This window comes from Salvia splendens, chromosome 2 (genome assembly GCF_004379255.2).
Source record: "Salvia splendens isolate huo1 chromosome 2, SspV2, whole genome shotgun sequence".
NCBI lineage: Eukaryota > Viridiplantae > Streptophyta > Magnoliopsida > Lamiales > Lamiaceae > Salvia > Salvia splendens.
In genome coordinates, this window is record NC_056033.1 from 36159334 (window position 1) to 36177129 (window position 17796).

Here is a 17796-nt window from a genome sequence, read left to right on the forward strand (position 1 = left end):
GGGATTGGATTGGATTGGATTGGATTGGATTGGTTGATTTACTAATGAGTGCGTATATTTTAATGTGCGAAATACATTAAATTTTTACTCCATATAGTATTGGTTTGGCTTATTTTTACTCCCTCCGTTCCTTGTTAATAGAGGCATTTCTTTTCGGCACGGAGTTTAAGAATAGTGTGTTAAATGGATGGTGAAAAAAGTAAGAGAGAGTAAAGTAAGAGAGATGAAGAGAGAATAAAGTAAAAAGAAGAATTACTTTTTGCTAAAAATAGAAATGACTCAATTAACTTGGAACTTCCCAAAATAGAAAAATGACTCTATTAACATGGAACGGAGGGAGTACTAATTTGTTGCCATTTACTAGCGTTGTAATTTAAAAGATCTTTTACTTTTTAACTTAATTTTCTAACTAAAACGCTCTTCTACTATGTAGAGGAATTTTTATTCATTTTTAAGAGGCGAAATACTGGTAAAAATGGTGTGTGGGTAGTGGTAGGATCTAAAACACTCAGCATTGTATGTGTGAGAGTGAGTAGACACCCACAACATCAGTAAAAAAATTACTCTCACGGTTGATACAAAATAGGCTCAGTTTGACTTTGCACGGTTTTAAAAAAATGTAATAAAAAGAAAATAGAAAAAGATAATAGAATGTGACCCAATCTTTTATATATTAATTTTATAATAAAATGTGATTGAGATAAAGTTAGTGAAATTTTGGGTACATTATCAAAAGTAAATAAGGACATTTATTGGTAAACGAATGAAAATAATAAAGTGAGACGATTATTCGTGGACGAAGAGAGTACATAATTTTTCATGAAGAGTGGACAAACTCTTTGATCAAAAAATTAACCCAAAAGGTTTAAAAATCTTTCAAGTAATATTATTCATGTAATAAAAGTCTCATTATGCTAATATTTATTAGTGAAAAATATAGAAATGAGCAAATACCATATCATAGAAATATTTTGTGTAACTCGCTCTTAATTTGATCTCCACACACACATGTTGATGTAGTTTCCATTTTAAAAAGGTTAGGTCAAATTTGATCTCCAGTCTCCACACACACATGTTGATGTAGATTCCATTTTAAAAGGTTAGGTCAAATAAGTTTGTAAACACCTTACAAGCTATAAACATTGGTTCCAATAACTTAAATTCTCCTTAAAAATAAGTTTATCAACACTCAACTTATTTTTTCAAAATCTTATAATCTATCAATTCTTTTACAAAATAAATTTATTATAATGTAGTTTGTTATTTAAATAACACTACAGTATAATAAATTAATTTTCAATGTACATACTTTTAATTTCATCTTTCTTTCATTTTTTCGGTATAATTGGAATTTTATTTTCCTAATTTATATTCTAACTAGTAGTACTTCAACTCCTAACTTATTTGTATCCTTTAGCTTACAAAGTCAATCATCAAAAGAACACTTGCATTAAGACTTTATAGTTCATAAGTTTTTCACATGGAGTAGCTTTAACACATAGTCGATAGCGATCAAATCCAATAAGATCAAACACGAACTTGACATGCTAAGGAAACTTCCAATTAGATCTATTACCTTCAAATCCGAATACGACTAGCACCGACATGACCGCATTAACAACATGTTACAATTCGGGTTAAAATGCCACGATAATGAAACAAATATGACCTAATATAATAGTGAGATGAACCTAACCTGACAAAATCACAACACATATCAGATTTAAACTATTAAAATCACATATCAAGTTAAAAGAACACTTGGTGTGTTATCTTCCGCTTAGGGCATCCACAGTGGTGCGGATGTCCCGGCGGACATCCTCGCGGACATCCCAAAAACACGTACTGCCACGTCATAAGGACTTCTCACTGCACTGCCACGTCATAAGGACATCCCACTGCACAGTGGCGGATATCCCCAAGGACATCCCGACGGACTTCCCACAATAATAAAAATTCACAAATTCACCAAACTAAACAATTTACGAAATTAAAATTTCAACACAAATACGGAGAAACTGTAACCACTTTATTTAAAAAAAACATGCATAGTACAAAAAAACATACATAATTATTAAAAAAATTTACATAGTTAAAAAAAAACCGTCGTCTCACTCCTCGGATTCCCCACCGCCAGTACCCTCGTCGTCCCCGCCGGTAGTCCTCTCGTCGCCACTCTGCGCCATGTCTCCCAACCCCAAATCGTGTCGCATACTGTTGATGATATCCTACAGCGACGACATGTAATGGGGATCGGTCGATGTTCGTCATTCAACCATTGCATGTAACAGGGTTTCATGTTGCGCGACGCGGGCAAGTGAGGGGAGCTCGGGATCGTTTTGGGTAGGAGCTGCCGATTGCGGCGGACCCGCTGGCGCTTCCACTCGCCATCCGCGCCGCGGACTTTTGCCCCACCGGGCGACGGCGGCGGGCCGACGATGAAGGTGTCAGGAACTCTGCCTCGGCGAGAGGAGTTCGTGGGAACCAGCACTGCTACTGTACTCCCCGGAGGCGCTGATCTTCGTCCCCTTCGGCCAGCCTGATTCAACACCCGCGGTAAACTTGGCCGAAGTCTGCACCACAAGATACACATCCCAATATTTGAATTCCTTGAAGCTCGCCGCGGCGTCTTTGAACTGATGGTGAGACAGAAGCTTCACATCCTCGGCAGACATGCCGCTGGTTGTCGAGCGGAGGTTGTTTGTATAAATGCCGGCGAATTGGCGGAGCTGCCTCTTCAGCCGCTCCCACTGTTTCCGGCATTGCTCTCCGTTGTGAGGCTTCCCCCCTGGCGGTTTGAATTGGAGGTAGCTTTGGCTAATGCGCCACCACATCTTGTCGATATGCTGGTTAGCCCCGATATATGGATCCTCCACTATACTGATCCACGCCTTCGCAAGCGCGATGCACTCCTCTGTGCTCCAGACGGTCCTCTTTTTCCCGCAGGATCCTTCCCCCCTCAGCGGCCCCCGCCTCACCATCGTACCCCGCCGCAGGCGAGGTAATGCCTCGTCCCCTGCCCCTCCATCTCACTGTCCTCGCCCTCCTCCCTGTCGCCGTTGGTGCGTCTGTGGGGGAATCTCGGATCGGAGATAGCCCCAACTACTCCATCGAGAACGTCTCGATGCCAGTGAACTGAGTCTCGAGAGGAGTGAAGGGGCTGGCAGCGGAAGCGTGCGTTCAAAATGGATCACATGAATTTGATCTATTTAGCAGATTATTTAGACAAAATCTATTCGCGTAATTATCACATGTATCATGCTCATAACTTGAATTAAAACATGCTTTAGCACATAAAATTCCTAAAACATGCTTACTACGGAATTAGCCAATTTACCTCGTTGATTCAATCAAGAATCGATGATGGCTTGCTCCGTCTCCACGTGAAGATCTTCAATACAAGACCTCGGATCTTCTGACTGGTGTCCCGGACTATACGCTGATATTTGTGTGGGCAAATCTCACCAACGTACTAGGACTCGAATAATGGAAGACAGAACTCAGCTCACGGAGGGAGCACAATTTTCGAAAACTCTCTCAAGAGGGGGGGACGAAAATTTTGTAAAATAATTGTTGTGTTTTCTGTCTCCTTTATTCTCCTATTTATATAAGTCACATATTGGGCCCAGTCAGGGATCTAAGGAAGAATCTGGAACAGGCCTCACCCAATTAGCTTTTTACTAATCAAATTGAACCCACAATTTAATATAAGCTTATATTGGAATATTACGAGCAGCCACTACAGAAGTAATATTGCACTGCCTTCCAAATCCGAAATTACAAGTATTCCGGGTTTCCTTTAATTGTATTTGATTTATTTCCCGCGCTTAAGATGGAAACATCCATTAATTAATTAATGTCTGCTATAGACTTAATTAATTAACATATTTCGAATTCCAAGAGTGGACTTAGCAAGAAACTCTTATTTATTATTCATAGAGTAATCAAACTCCAACTAGCTAGGTTCCGAATAATAAAACCTCGTTTCGAGCTCCTCTTGTGGATGTTATCAAACGAGACTCTCCTCGCGCACGTTTCAACATAATAGCAATCCTAGCACCTCTAGATAATGATCACCACTACCCAATATACCTGGATCGCTGGTTACGAAAGACCCGCACCTTTGGTAAGTCAAAGTAGTGGATACTCAATATCGTATGCTCAATGCTAACGTACATTGATTAAGAAATTAATTCTCAAGACCTCGTCTTTCAATAGATAGCATAAAGACTCGTCTTGCTGTTAGATCTATTCAGTGCTATACCACACCAACGTCATCTTATTTCAATAACGTTTAGAAATAATCGGACTGACATTGCAACCTTTCGCGATAGGTAGTCTAGGCCTATCTAGGTTGTGAAATTCTTATTTTTCTTTGTTTAGAACTGACCGTGTTACCTTAAATTGGACGACGCCCACAACCGGTCTACTAAAACAAAGACTTAGACTTTGTTACGTTTGCTCATACATTTAAATATGCAATAAACAACCATTAAATGTAAGTCATAACAACATTATGACAAAAATAATCTGTTGCATTTATTGGAAAATAACCATTAGAGTGGAACTTTTTTTTATTTCTAACCTGTGTAACTTTTTTTTAATCAATGTAGTATTTGTCGTTTTTCATTTAATCGTTGTGTTTTTTAATTAGTTTGCATTTATATATTTGAAAATATTTAAATTAATTAACAAAACAATAGCAAAACCTATAGGGCGCCCCACTGTAGATGGAAAGGTAAAATGCTAACGTGACGGTGCATAGAGAGGACTTTAGGACGCCCCACTATTGATGCCCTAAAAAGGTTAATTATGGTGTAGTCGGTTATCACGAAAATCGTATACCCAATCAAAATAAGTAAAATTAAAAAATTTTTCTTCTCAGTTCTCATCACACCAGCTACGACCAATTTGTCATGGGGTTTTTCTTCTTTTGTTCTAAAATAAAACTTAGATTCCGTGATTGTACTGGAGTTTTTTTTATTCCGAGTTTGGGAGAGAGGCATGACTCTCATGCGTCTCCTTTTAATGAAACGCATCACGAACATGCGTCTTTATGGGAGACGCATGAGGGACATGCGTCTCTCAATTTTTTCATTTTTTTAACGACGCATGAGGGTCATGCGTCTTACGGAGAGACGCATGAACCTCATGCTTCTCTAAATACATACACTACAAATATAACCATTGAGTAATGATTGCTATTTGGAGAGAGAAATTGTCTAGTCACGTCGAAGGGGCAGGTTTAGGTGGAAGAGTGAGAATATTTTTGTGAGAATTGATTACGTGAGAATTGATTTTGAGTGCATATCATGATAGCAGTCAGAATCACTCAATTCAACTCAATTAATAGAAGATACAAATAAGTGTGACAGTATGCAATTTCTCTCTCCAATGTCTACAAAACCTGCCCCCATGTGATTCTCACTCTTCCACTTTTTCCAATTTCTACAAAACCTGCCCCCACGTGAATAGACTTGCAGACTTTGAGTGTCACATTATACAATTTCTCTCTCCAGTGGCTTATAGTTGTTGTGTATGTATTTAGAGACGCATGAGCCTCATGCGTCTCTCCCTAAGACGCATGACGCATGTCCCTCATGCGTCTCTATGAAAGACGCATCTCCGTCATGCGTTTCATTAAAAGGAGACGCATGAGGGTCATGCGTATCTCCCGAAAGCGGAATAAAAAAAAGGTTCCGTACACTTAAAGAATGTTAATTGTACTCTAGAATAAAAAAAGAAAAAACTCATATGCCATACAAGTAAAAATCAAACAAGAACCTGGTTCAATGGCTTATGCTATAGTCCAATTTACGCATAGCCTAGACGACGACACATTGATGTGTTTGAGAAACTTTCGCCAGAGGTGTGGTACTTCCTATTTGAAATTCTGGGATCAAAAAGACATTGTGCCAAATCCTAGAACATATGACAATGTTATGGAGGGTGTGACTTTGAATTTAGGATGCCAGGTTTCACAAGACGAGTTTTCAGTGTTGTGGAATGCTGCTGATGTTTGTGTTAAATTCGGAACTGGCCTCAAGGTTATGCACTTGTTATTGTGTCATGAATTAGTTGAATACAGGCTTCAGCTCTACTATGACAGTATATGGCAGATTGTGCTGTATGATTCTGGCATTCATGCTCCGAAGATGCTTCTGATTCAGGTCTGTTTTTAATAGTATTATTTTGCTTCATTCATAAACCATTCATATATACATCGAAGGAGATAGCTAGTTATGTTACTTTACAAGGTGCATACTTATGCTTCTACATCAAAGAACACTGAATTCCTGCATATTTTCTTTCTTTATAGATCATGTTCTTACTTGATTGATTACTGCTTAATTTTGCTTTATTGTACCAATTCTACTTTTGTTTCATTTTGGTGTTATAGATGAAACATAGGAACTAAAAGAACGGATATGTTTTGTCTAATGTCTTGTAGTTCTATGGAGCACCGCGAATCTACAAGAAGCTTGCAGACTCTGAGTATAGCTATTTTCAGTGAACTCCAGATGATCAATGGGTCCGAACAACCGATTTTACCCCATCATTGTGTATCGGACAATCTTCCGGGATATGTCTCCAGCTGCCTTATGGCATCAAACTTCCTGATTTTGAAAGACACTTTGTATACTACAAAGAAGGTAAAAAACCATTCTTCTTAAAAACTGGTGAGCCATTATGTGAAAATATGGATCTAGTTCCGATCATGCGACCTCCCCGAGGTCTTGAATTTCCATACAGACTACTCTTTAAGGTTTGTTGTTTGGTACAAACTGGGTGTCTTCCTGGGGCGAAACTAGATGAAAACTTTTACCAGCTGCTCAATCCGGAAAGATTTGACATTGCTTACCTAGAGCAGCTTTTGGAAAAGCTTTACTATTTGAAGAAGTGCTGTTATGATCCTCACTCATGGCTTATTGAGCAGCATCAAAGCTACTGCTCCTTCAAGAAACTAAAATCTCCCGTTGTGGATGCTGACGTGGTGCATATCCACAAGGTTCAAGTCACTCCGACCAAAGTGTATTTCCATGGTCCAGAAGTGAATGTATCAAATCGTGTGCTACGCAACTTCCATGATCACATTGACAATTTTCTCCGTGTTTCATTTGTGGAAGAGGACTGGAGTAAGATGTATGCGTCTGATTTATCACCGAGGGGAGCTGGTGGGGATGAGAGCACGAGAACAAAGCTGTACGATAGGATACTTTCTACACTGAGGAATGGCATCACAATTGGGAGCAAGAAATTCGAGTTTCTTGCATTTTCCTCGAGTCAATTACGTGAAAACTCCCTATGGATGTTCGCTCCAACTGACAACCTCTATGGTGAGGCTTGGACAGTCCTTTGGTTCGTCCACAGAGACCCTAACTGTAGCTCAGAATGAGGTTAAAAAGATCCCTGATGTTGAGCTTGTTAGAGACGGAACAACATATATCTTTTCTGATGGGATCGGAAAGATATCAGTCGACTTTGCACGGAGAGTTGCTATAAAATGTGGTCTCAGAAGCAATATTCCATCTGCCTTCCAGATCAGGTATGGTGGCTACGAAGGAGTAGTCGCAGTTGATCCCACTTCATCAGTGAAGATGTCGCTGAGACCGAGCATGTTGAAGTATCAATCAGACGATACAAAACTGAATGTTCTAGGATGGAGCAAATACCAACCCTGCTTCTTGAATCGCCAAATCATCACACTCTTATCCACTCTTGGGGTCGCGGATCATGTCTTTGAGAAGAAGCAAAGCGAAGCAGTTGCTCGGCTGAATGATATTATAGTTGATCCATTCAAGGCTCTCGAAGCTTTGGATCTCATGTCTCTAGGAGAAAACACTTACATCTTGAAGGAAATGTTGAAATGTGGGTATAAACCTGATGAAGAGCCGTTTCTTGCCATGATGTTGCAAACTCTCCGGTCATCACAACTGCTGGATTTACGGACCAAATCCAGAATATTCATCCGACAAGCTAGAAATATGATGGGATGTCTCGATGAAACTGCCACATTAGAATATGGACAAGTGTTTGTGCAATTTTCTAGCGCCGAGCAGAGGAGGTTCTATGAGGAATCCATTGATGAGTATTCATCTACTGATCACAATTACGTCGTTAAAGGAAAGGTGGCTGTTGCTAAGAACCCATGCTTGCACCCTGGCGATCTTCGGGTTCTAGAAGCTATTGATGTCCCAGCATTGCATCACATGGTGAACTGCATAGTATTCCCTCATAAAGGAATGAGGTAAAAACTCACTTGTTTTTAGTTTCTTGTATAAGATTGTTGTTGAAGGCCAATGATATGTTGTGATAACAGACCACACCCGAACGAATGTTCTGGGAGCGATTTGGATGGAGATATATATGTTGTTTGTTGGGACCCTGATATGAACACACAACAAATCGAGAGGCTCCCACCCCAATCCACGAGAAATCGATGGGTTGCGAAAAACAAAAAAACTAATGTAGTTAGAAAAATTCTCATCTACGGTGGATGAAGAAATCTTCTACAGGGGGAGGAAGAAACATGTCGACGGGCTAGAAACTACAATCCAACAGCGGCGAGGCTTCGAAATCGTTTGGTTCTCGTCACTTCCCCCTAAGAAGAACACAAAAGAGGCTCAAATCAACAAAATCGGTCGCGGGGTGGTGGATGTATCTGACAGCAGCTCGCAAAAGCAACACTACTACTACTGCCGGGAGAGAAGATGGAAGCACTGTGGTCTTCTTGGTAGAGTAGAGAGAGGGTGAGAGGAAGAGGGAATTACAAGAGATAGATATGGTAAAGTTGAGTTGCAGAAGAGAGTGAAAGTGGGTGAGAGAAGAATGTTGCAGGGAGAGAAAAGAGGGCAATTATGACTGTCATGAACAAAAAGCCTACTATCGGAGGATTTTAGTGAGAAAGTGTATTCCCAAACTTCTGGTTAGTCCACCGGGCATTTTTACTTTTTTTCGGGCTTAGAGATAGGAATATCACGACAACCAAACAAGAGAAACACATGGATAAGAGAGACTATCTAACCCTATCATGGCAATCAAACACCAATAAGTAGTGTTAGTGGATATTAGGACCTACTTTATTAAATTGATATAAATTTTCAAAAATGAAATGCACATATTTTTGAGGGACGAACGAAAAATGGAAAGTTCACATATTTTTATGGGACAGAGGGAGTATTAAATATATAAATTATATATTGAATTTTTATTAATATAAGAATTGGTAAATAAATTAAAAACTTTAAATTCACTAAACAAATATTTAAATTTCTAAACATGCATTAAAATTTCACGGAATATCTCAAACATTAATATTTGATCATGTTTATGATTAAGTTTAAGCATATATCTCAGATTCATCATAATTAAATATTTTACATGTTATGAATATAACTAATTTTCTTCATTATTTATTGTTTTGATCGCATGTTAATCTTATCGGTAGCAAGCCGATTAACTGACTAAGCTAGCCCGAAACCTGAGCTTTTAGAGTTATGATTGAACTTTTATAACCTGAAAGAAATTACAATCCGATTAGTCCGCACCCGATTGAATCGCAATCCGAGTAGACCCTATTGACATCCGTATGAGTGACCATAGTGAACCAAATAATTGTCCCAATAAACAAGAAAACAAGTGGCATTAGAAATAAAAAAAAATAGGAGGATAATTGTGATGGCAAAATCCACGGGTTTTTTCTATTTCTGTACTAGAATAGAAATATCATTCCTCGTTTGTACTGGAGTTTTTTTTAATTCCGGGTTTGGGAGAGACGCATGACCCTCATGCGTCTCTTTTTAATGAGACTCATGACGATTATGCGGCTTTAACAAAGACGCATGAGGGCCATGCGTCTCTCTTTTTTTTTCATTTTTTTAACGACGCATGAGGGTCATGCATCTTACGTAGAGACGCATCTCCCTCATGCGTCTTTTATTTTTTTAAAATTTTAATAGACGACGCATGAGCGTCATGCGTCTTAAAGAGAGACGCATGAGGCTCATGCGTCTCTAACTTGCTAAACTCTGCCCACCAAGGCAGAATAGGCAGAATACGCGAGAGGAAGACAAATCTTGCGATTTCCTTGGCGATTTCTTGGCGATTCCCTTCATATTTCGGTAAGTTTCCTTCAATCTTTCAACATTGCTCCCTTATTTGTTGTTTAATTGCATATTATTAGGGGTTTTGATAAATTTATTTTAAACTTATTAAATTAGGGTTTATTGAAAAAAATTATCTTTAATTGTTGTTGGTTTGTATATATATTTTTGCAGAAATCATGCAAGTATTCGTGAGTTTATATTGGGGGGTAGAATGTTTCAACTTCCACAAGTGGGCATTTGTTATGATCCTCCTCGTGCGAGAGCTTCCATCGTATTGAATTCATGTGTTTCATTCTCTGAATTAGTTGCAATGATATGTGCTAAGATAAGAATAGATTCAAATCAACACTCCATCGAAATATCTTGGAGGCATTGTTTCTTGGGTACCAGTACGAGTTATGTATGAACTGGGGTTGACAGTGATGAAAGTGTGTTTTTTATGTTCAATGCGGCTCTAAATTCTACTAGGCATATTGAATTATTTGTTGAGTATTCGTCTGTTGGAAATGCCTTCATCCCACCAATTGTTGATCATGGTGTTGGATCATCTACGAGGTTTGAACCTATGAGCATTGATTGCGGTATGAATGAGCAAACGGATGTTGCAGATGTTGCTGATGTTGGATTGAATACTCAAGAGAATGTACAAGAGCATGATGATGTTCATGTTGTACGAGGAGACCTTGATGATCCAGAATTTTCGTCATCATCGTCTGATGATATTTTAAGTGATGATTCCGGTGCTGACTCTAGTGATGAGGAGGTAGTGTATAAACCCGTCGTACAAGGTGAACAACCACTTCCAGAATATGTTCACACTGGGTTGAAATATTTTCGCAAACTGCCAAGTGGTCCTTCTGAGGTACCTGAAGTTGGTAATGAACGCAGTACCATGTACTGGGATGAAGAACACCCATATCGGATTAATGCGGGAACAAAATTTGATAGCAAGCTGCATGTGAAGACTGCTATTACTATGTGGAGTCTGTGGCAACACCGGCAATTTAGGGTGTTTGAGAGTAAATTAAGAAGGTGGCATGCCGTGTGCAAATATCCAAATGGGAGGACAGAAGATGGGACAGCTATTATCAGCTAGACCGACGCTGAAAAAGCGAATGAATGTCGGTGGGAAGTTTCTGTTACACACATGGCCCATGATGATATGTGGGAGATTAGGAAGTGGCGGGGACGCCATAGTTGTGAAGGTCATCGTAATGATAGAGGACATGCTAACTTTTCATCACCAATGATTGCTTTGTGTATTCGCCATCTATTGCTAAAAAATGTCGAGTTCAGTGCCGTCGTCGTAAGAAATTTTGTTCATGACAAATTTCATGTGGTAGTCAGTTATAAGAAGGCATGGTATGCACGGAGAAGGGCTTTAGAGATTGTATTTGGTGGATGAGAGGAGTCATTTAGGGATCTGTCAAGCTACATGCTTGAACTGCAGTATAGGAATCCATGCACAATCGTTGAGTGGAGGCATAACGAGTTGTTGAGCCAGGGCCGTACTAAAGTCTTCTATTACGTGTTCTGGGCACTTGGGCCTGCTATACGTGCTTTCCAGGAGTGCCAACCAGTTTTGACAATAGACGGAACTCACCTTTGAGGAAGATTTAAAGGTAACCTGCTTGTTGCTTGTGGTGTTGATGCTAACAAGAAATGTCTGCCTATTGCATATGCTATTGTTGATGAAGAAACTGACGACAGCTGGGAGTGGTTTTTGGATCATGTCATAATTCATGTGGTGAAGTACGAAAGGGAGGTGTGCATCATTTCGGATAGGCACAACGGAATCCTCAAGGCTATGCGTTCTGATGAATGGAAAAAGCCGCCGATATGTCACTACAAATTTTGTTTGATCCATGTGAGGAAAAATATCTTGACAAAACTTAAGGGTAAGGGAGCTAAAGCGAAAGGCATGATATGGGCATTGGGTGTCACAACTCAAGTACCCAAGTACATGCGAAGGCGACGTGCACTACGGGAGGAAAGTCTTATTGCGATACACGAGCTCAACAAAGCCAAAAAAGAGAACTAGTCTCTTTGTTACGATGATGAACTGAGATGGGGGGTGCCCTCAACAAATATGTCAGAGAGCTACAACAACGGGTTGAGAGGTGTAAGAGAGTTGCCAAAATCGCCTAATTCGTTTTCTCGAAATTATGTGTTGCGCCTGAATGAGGCTATTGCCTCTGCCCGAATGATTTATTTCGAATTAGAGACGCATGAGCCTCATGCGTCTCTCCCTAAGACGCATGACGCTCATGCGTCGTCTATTAAAATTTTAAAAAAATAAAAGACGCATGAGGGAGATGCGTCTCTATGTAAGACGCATGACTCTCATGCGTCGTTAAAAAAAACGAAAAAAAAGAGAGACGCATGACCCTCATGCGTCTTTATGAAAGACGCATGATCGTCATGCGTCTCATTAAAAGGAGACGCATGAGGGTCATGCGTCTCTCCCAAATCCGGAACAAAAAAAACTCTAGTACAAACGAGGAATGAAATCTCTAGTCTAGTACAAAAGAAGAAAAAACCCAATTTGTCATCTGCAATCGGAATCTTTGTTCGTTTTTTCTTTTTCCCCCTTTCCGCCTAGGTTTTCTTCCCCGCGATCTGCCGGATTGGCGAATTTTCCGATCGATCGTCGATGGATTGGAGTAACGTGACGGCTGAGGATCTGGTGGAGGCGTTGCGAGAAGTGGACTGGTCCACGCCGCCGCGTCCCTTCTCGGAATTCTTCTCCCGATTCACCGTCCCCCGCTCCCAGACCAAATGGACCAGTCGCCTCAAGTGCAATCTCTACTAGTACGATCTGTTTCTCTCTTTCTCTCGGAATTCGCAGTATTACTTAGTGTTTCATCAATTGGAAATTTAGAAATTTTCCAGCTGCTTCAGAGTTTCACTTTTTCCCCCCAATTATGATGTTCTTGTAAATTTGTAATTGTATCAATTTCGAATTAATTTCCGCATCTCATGCACTCCGGTACTCATTTCTGATTTTTTTTTAAAATTTGCAGCTACAGGTCTAATTATTTCTTGATGATCATACTCATTCTTGGTAAGGGTGCCTATGACGATGGTTTATTTTTATGAGTACGAGGGTGAATATTATCTATCCTATGCCCAGTGCTGGGATTCACCACATCTTTACACACAATCACACTGTCATCATTAGGGTGCCAAATTTGTGGTGGATTTTAAAGCAGGGTGTTTGATATAGTTTGTGGTATGTTTGTGTTGCGATTTTAGTTATGGAAGAACTGAAATCACAAGCTCAATCACACCTGCGCACAATCCACAGCATAATCGACACAACAATTCCACAATCCACACCAAAACAACACAAATCAGCACCCAATCAACACAACAACACCTTAAACTATAACAGAAACTGCAACAACACATCAGTAACACCAATTGCATTAATTGAGCTGAATATGGATATAATCACGAAGAGCAACGAGTACTCTACGTAAAGGAAACGATAAGGAAAATAGTGAACAGTGACGGAAATTAAACTAAGATAATGCATCGGATCCATGATCCTAGCCCAAGCGCTCAGCGCACACAACACACAATTTTCATTATCGAGCTGTTATTCTCTGCTCCTACTTGTAGCCAGCTCCCCTTTCTATTCCTCTCCTATTTCTCTCTCTTGGTAGTTAGATAGTAGCTGCTCCACGTGTCCTTAATATTCGCTGACGTGCCATACCCTCCCTTCTCAAATTATGATCGTAACATTCCATTCCCCATAAGATTCCTTGTCCGCAAGGAATCCCCGAACCTAGCCTCATGTTTCATCTTTACAGTTGCCTTAGGAAACCAAATCGACACCAACCAATCAATGTCACTAAGCTGATACGCCTTCTTCATCACATTGCTGCTGCCAGTGCTTTTCCCAACAGCCAGAGTCTCATGACTAGCAGCCTCGAGAATGGGAATGGATTTCTCTTGTAAGATATCCCTAGTGAAGAAGAAATATGCCATACCCGGCCTCCCCCACAATCCATAACATGTGAAGAATCTCAATTCAGTGATGGAAAGCCCATGAATGTGATTGTAAGTATGTGCAATCTTCTTACCAGCTTTCTTAGTTGCAGCATACAACCTTGCAAGCTGATCAGTCCCATCCCTCTCTGAAAATGACACATTGGTGTTCAATCCATACACGGAGCTACTCGAAGCCCACACAGTCGAAAGCTGGGGTTTTACTGAGCCAGCCATATTGCTATGCACGTAATAGCTAGGATTCTCCATGGCATAACGAACTCCGGCATGCGATGCCAAATGCATAACATGAGTAAAAGGCACAAGTTCACAGAGCTTTTTCAACAGAGAACCATCATCGATATCTCCCTCAACGATGTAAACCCCTGTTTGCTCTAATGCTGCAGCCCTCTCATCCATTTCCACGTACTTCCCATCGATCCTTTGACACGCAAGGAGATCCCCTTCCAGCGAAACCATCTTTGAACTCTCCTTGATAGCCATGAGAATGGAAGACTCTTGCTGGAAGAGCAGCAAAGCAAAAAGATAGCTACCTTTATTTTCATTCATTCTTTCCCAACGATCATGAACCAGAGGTCTCGGCATCCACCCAATCCCTGATAGTGAACCCCATTGTGATGGTTCAGTGCCACTCTTATCCAAAGCAATCGAAACCTCTTCAGAGACCTCCTTATACGCCTTCCCCAAGTTGACTTCATAGCCGACTCTACTAGCAAACTTCATAAGCTTCATCTTCACCTTGGGCTTAGGATTCTAAACTGACAGCCTAACTTCCCTCACCACAATCAAGGTGACAACAAGCTCCCTTGTCATGGCATTTTGTAGTACAATTGCTAGAAACTTTGCTTCCTTGAATTTCTTTGATATTGGAAAAACCATGGAATTTAAATCCTCCTCAATCACTTCACTATGGTGTGCCATGAGCTTCATCTTCACCATAGGTTTAGGACCCCAATCCAACAGCCACTTCAATGGAAGGTAATAACTCCTATGCACCATCAAACTTGCAGCGAATTGTGCAAAGTTAGTGGAGTCGCCCTTTTCCTTGCCAAAAATTGTAAGATTGTCTACTACAAGCTCCATCTTTTTCAATTCTCCACTCTCCACCTCAAAGATTTTGTTAATCCTAGAGGCATCATAATCTCTATCAAGTAACCTACCTGATTCCTCCTCTACAGCCACATGAATCTGGTCTTCCCCTGCCTTAGCTGATGCCTGTCGCACATTACCCTCACCACCCATCTCTTCATCATACTGAGCTATGAACTTCAGCTTCACCATAGGCCTTGGAAACCAGTTAAGCAGCCACGATAGTGACAAGCTATAACATGTCGAGATAGGTAAACCCACAAACTGGCTCATTTTGTCTAGCATGTGATAGGCGTTTAGTTCCCTTGGAGTTATCCTGCTCCAATTCCCTCCCCTTCTTCACCTCTGTTGATTTCCCGTTGTGAGGCAGAGGCATGAATATCTCCATCTTCTCTATTTTCTGCAATGGAGTAACCGTTACCTCCAAAAATTGAATACCCTCAATTTCCTTCGACACTCTTGCACAATCCTCCACTCCTATCTCAAACTCTGTATCCATTTCTTCATATCTCCCACTGCTATGTTGCTCCATTAGATCCTCATCAGCAATTGCTCGATCAACATCGATTGATTTCTGAAAATCCAGATTGTCGGAGAATTTAGGAAGCTCCAATTGTGATTTGCAGCTGCCGGAACTCGCATCCCTTGTCTCCATCGTCGAGTGCAGGTCTTGAAGTGACCTCAGTATCTTATCTAATTTCACCTCTTGTTCTCGCTGGATTTTGCAGACAAATGCCCCTATCCTCTCCCATACACTCTCCCACTCCAACTCTATCTTCTCCCCTCCGTCAATCGTGTCGCCAACGTCATTTTCCGAGGAACGTTGGCTCTAGATACCATTTGTTGCGATTTTAGTTAAGGAAGAATTGAAATCACAAGCTCAATCACACCTGCGCACAATCCACAGCGTAATCGACACAACAATTCCACAATCCACACCAAAACAACACAAATCAGCACCCAATCAACACAACAACACCTTAAACTATAACAGAAACTGCAACAACACATCAGTAACACCAATTGCATTAATTGAGCTGAATATGGATATAATCACGAAGAGCAACGAGTACTCTACGTAAAGGAAACGATAAGGAAAATAGTGAACAGTGACGGAAATTAAACTAAGATAATGCATCGGATCCATGATCCTAGCCCAAGCACTCAGCGCACACAACACACAATTTTCATTATCGAGCTGTTATTCTCTGCTCCTACTTGTAGCCAGCTCCCCTTTCTATTCCTCTCCTATTTCTCTCTCTTGGTAGTTAGATAGTAGCTGCTCCACGTGTCCTTAATATTCGCTGACGTGCCATACCCTCCCTTCTCAAACTATGATCGTAACAGTTTGTATGTGACTGAGAATTGAACATTAACATGCGTGTGGATTTCAGGGATGGGATTTCTTAGGAGGCCGCTTGCTATTGTTGCCGCACTGACTACTGCTATGAGCTTGGCGCTTCTGAACGATAGGTATGCATGTCTGGCTAGCTGTTAATCTCACTTTTGGGTTTAATTGTTGACATTTCTGTTGATGAATGGTGAGGGGTTGGCCTGACCTGAAGATAAACAATTTAATAAATAATTGCAGAAGATGATAAAAAAGGAAAATGTTCAAGAAAGTGGTGCATAGACGTAGGAGTGAGAAATGATAAAATTAATAGGATACTCATATTTAACATGAATCTAAATGGTTAAACATCTAATGGTCCTGTTGTGTGTGGGGAGGGGGGGGGGGGGGGGGGTTTGTTTAGTTGAATCTCTCTTATACTATTTCCTTGTATATGTTTGTTTAGTTTTGCAGCTACTTTCAGTGAAAAGATCACAAGAACTGTCAGGCAGTTTTCTCCCCATTTGGCTGCTAAACTTAGAGCTCCCCTCGCGTAAGTACAGTTGCTATTATAAAGTTGCTTACTGTTTGCTGATTTATCTTTACCTGGAATGTTAATTACTTAGGCCTGTTATTCGTGGGCGCCCTTCTACAAAACGGGCAATATTTATATGCGGACGGCCTCGATGGGTATCTGTTTTGGCATTTTCTGGAGGTAGAAGCTTCTTCTTCATTTTCCCTGTTTGTTGACTTATCATTAGGTCTTGATTGTTATACATTTAATAATTATGGGTTTTCATATGGAATATATATCATGCAGCTAGTTTCTTCCTATGGATTGTTTCTTGTGGTGCTCTTATGGTCTTGTGGGCACTTGCTATTGGCCTTCTCGGTAATGTTCTATCTCTCCCCCCCCCCCCAAAAAAAATCTCTCTTTTCATTTATAAGTCTCTGTATTCACCTCCACCCTCTTTTTTCCACAGCTACAATGCTTCATGCAAGCTTTAGAACACCAAACCTGAAAGCTCGTCTGAACACATTCCGCGAAGAATTCCGTGCTGTGTGGCGCAATTATAGTGATCTGTAGTAGGGCTGAGAAAATGTTAGATTCTGCAACTAAATTGCTTGATGTTCATAATTGATCTTTTTTAAATATTCATATGTTGGCTTTCATGCTCTTTACTTATTTGAAATCTTGTGCTGCATTACCTTTTGGAATGGTTTTGTGCGTTTTTAATGATCAAGATGAATTTAAAT

At 40.4% G+C, this 17796-nt stretch overlaps 1 protein-coding gene and 1 pseudogene across 1 annotated transcript; both read left to right on the forward strand.

Annotated features, from left to right (window-relative positions):
- The first annotated feature begins 5759 nt into the window (after positions 1–5759).
- LOC121779245 lies at positions 5760–12147 on the forward strand (annotated as a pseudogene).
- Positions 12148–12642: 495 nt separating this feature from the next.
- On the forward strand, positions 12643–17725 carry LOC121792521 (PRA1 family protein A1-like). Its single transcript, XM_042190502.1, has 7 exons — positions 12643–12917; positions 13130–13170; positions 16604–16682; positions 17006–17092; positions 17166–17254; positions 17360–17431; positions 17523–17725. The coding sequence occupies exons 1-7, from the start codon at positions 12760–12762 to the stop codon at positions 17624–17626; spliced, it is 630 nt and encodes a 209-aa protein (XP_042046436.1). The 5' UTR covers positions 12643–12759; the 3' UTR covers positions 17627–17725.
- Positions 17726–17796: the final 71 nt, after the last annotated feature.

Excerpts from the sequence above, each read along its gene's own strand:
- LOC121792521 (XM_042190502.1), top strand. The coding sequence starts at position 12,760 with ATGGATTGGAGTAACGTGACGGCTGAGGATCTGGTGGAGGCGTTGCGA. Across the intron at positions 13,171-16,603 it reads GATGATCATACTCATTCTTG|GGATGGGATTTCTTAGGAGG; the intron begins GTAAGGGTGCCT and ends TGTGGATTTCAG. Across the intron at positions 16,683-17,005 it reads TTGGCGCTTCTGAACGATAG|TTTTGCAGCTACTTTCAGTG; the intron begins GTATGCATGTCT and ends ATGTTTGTTTAG.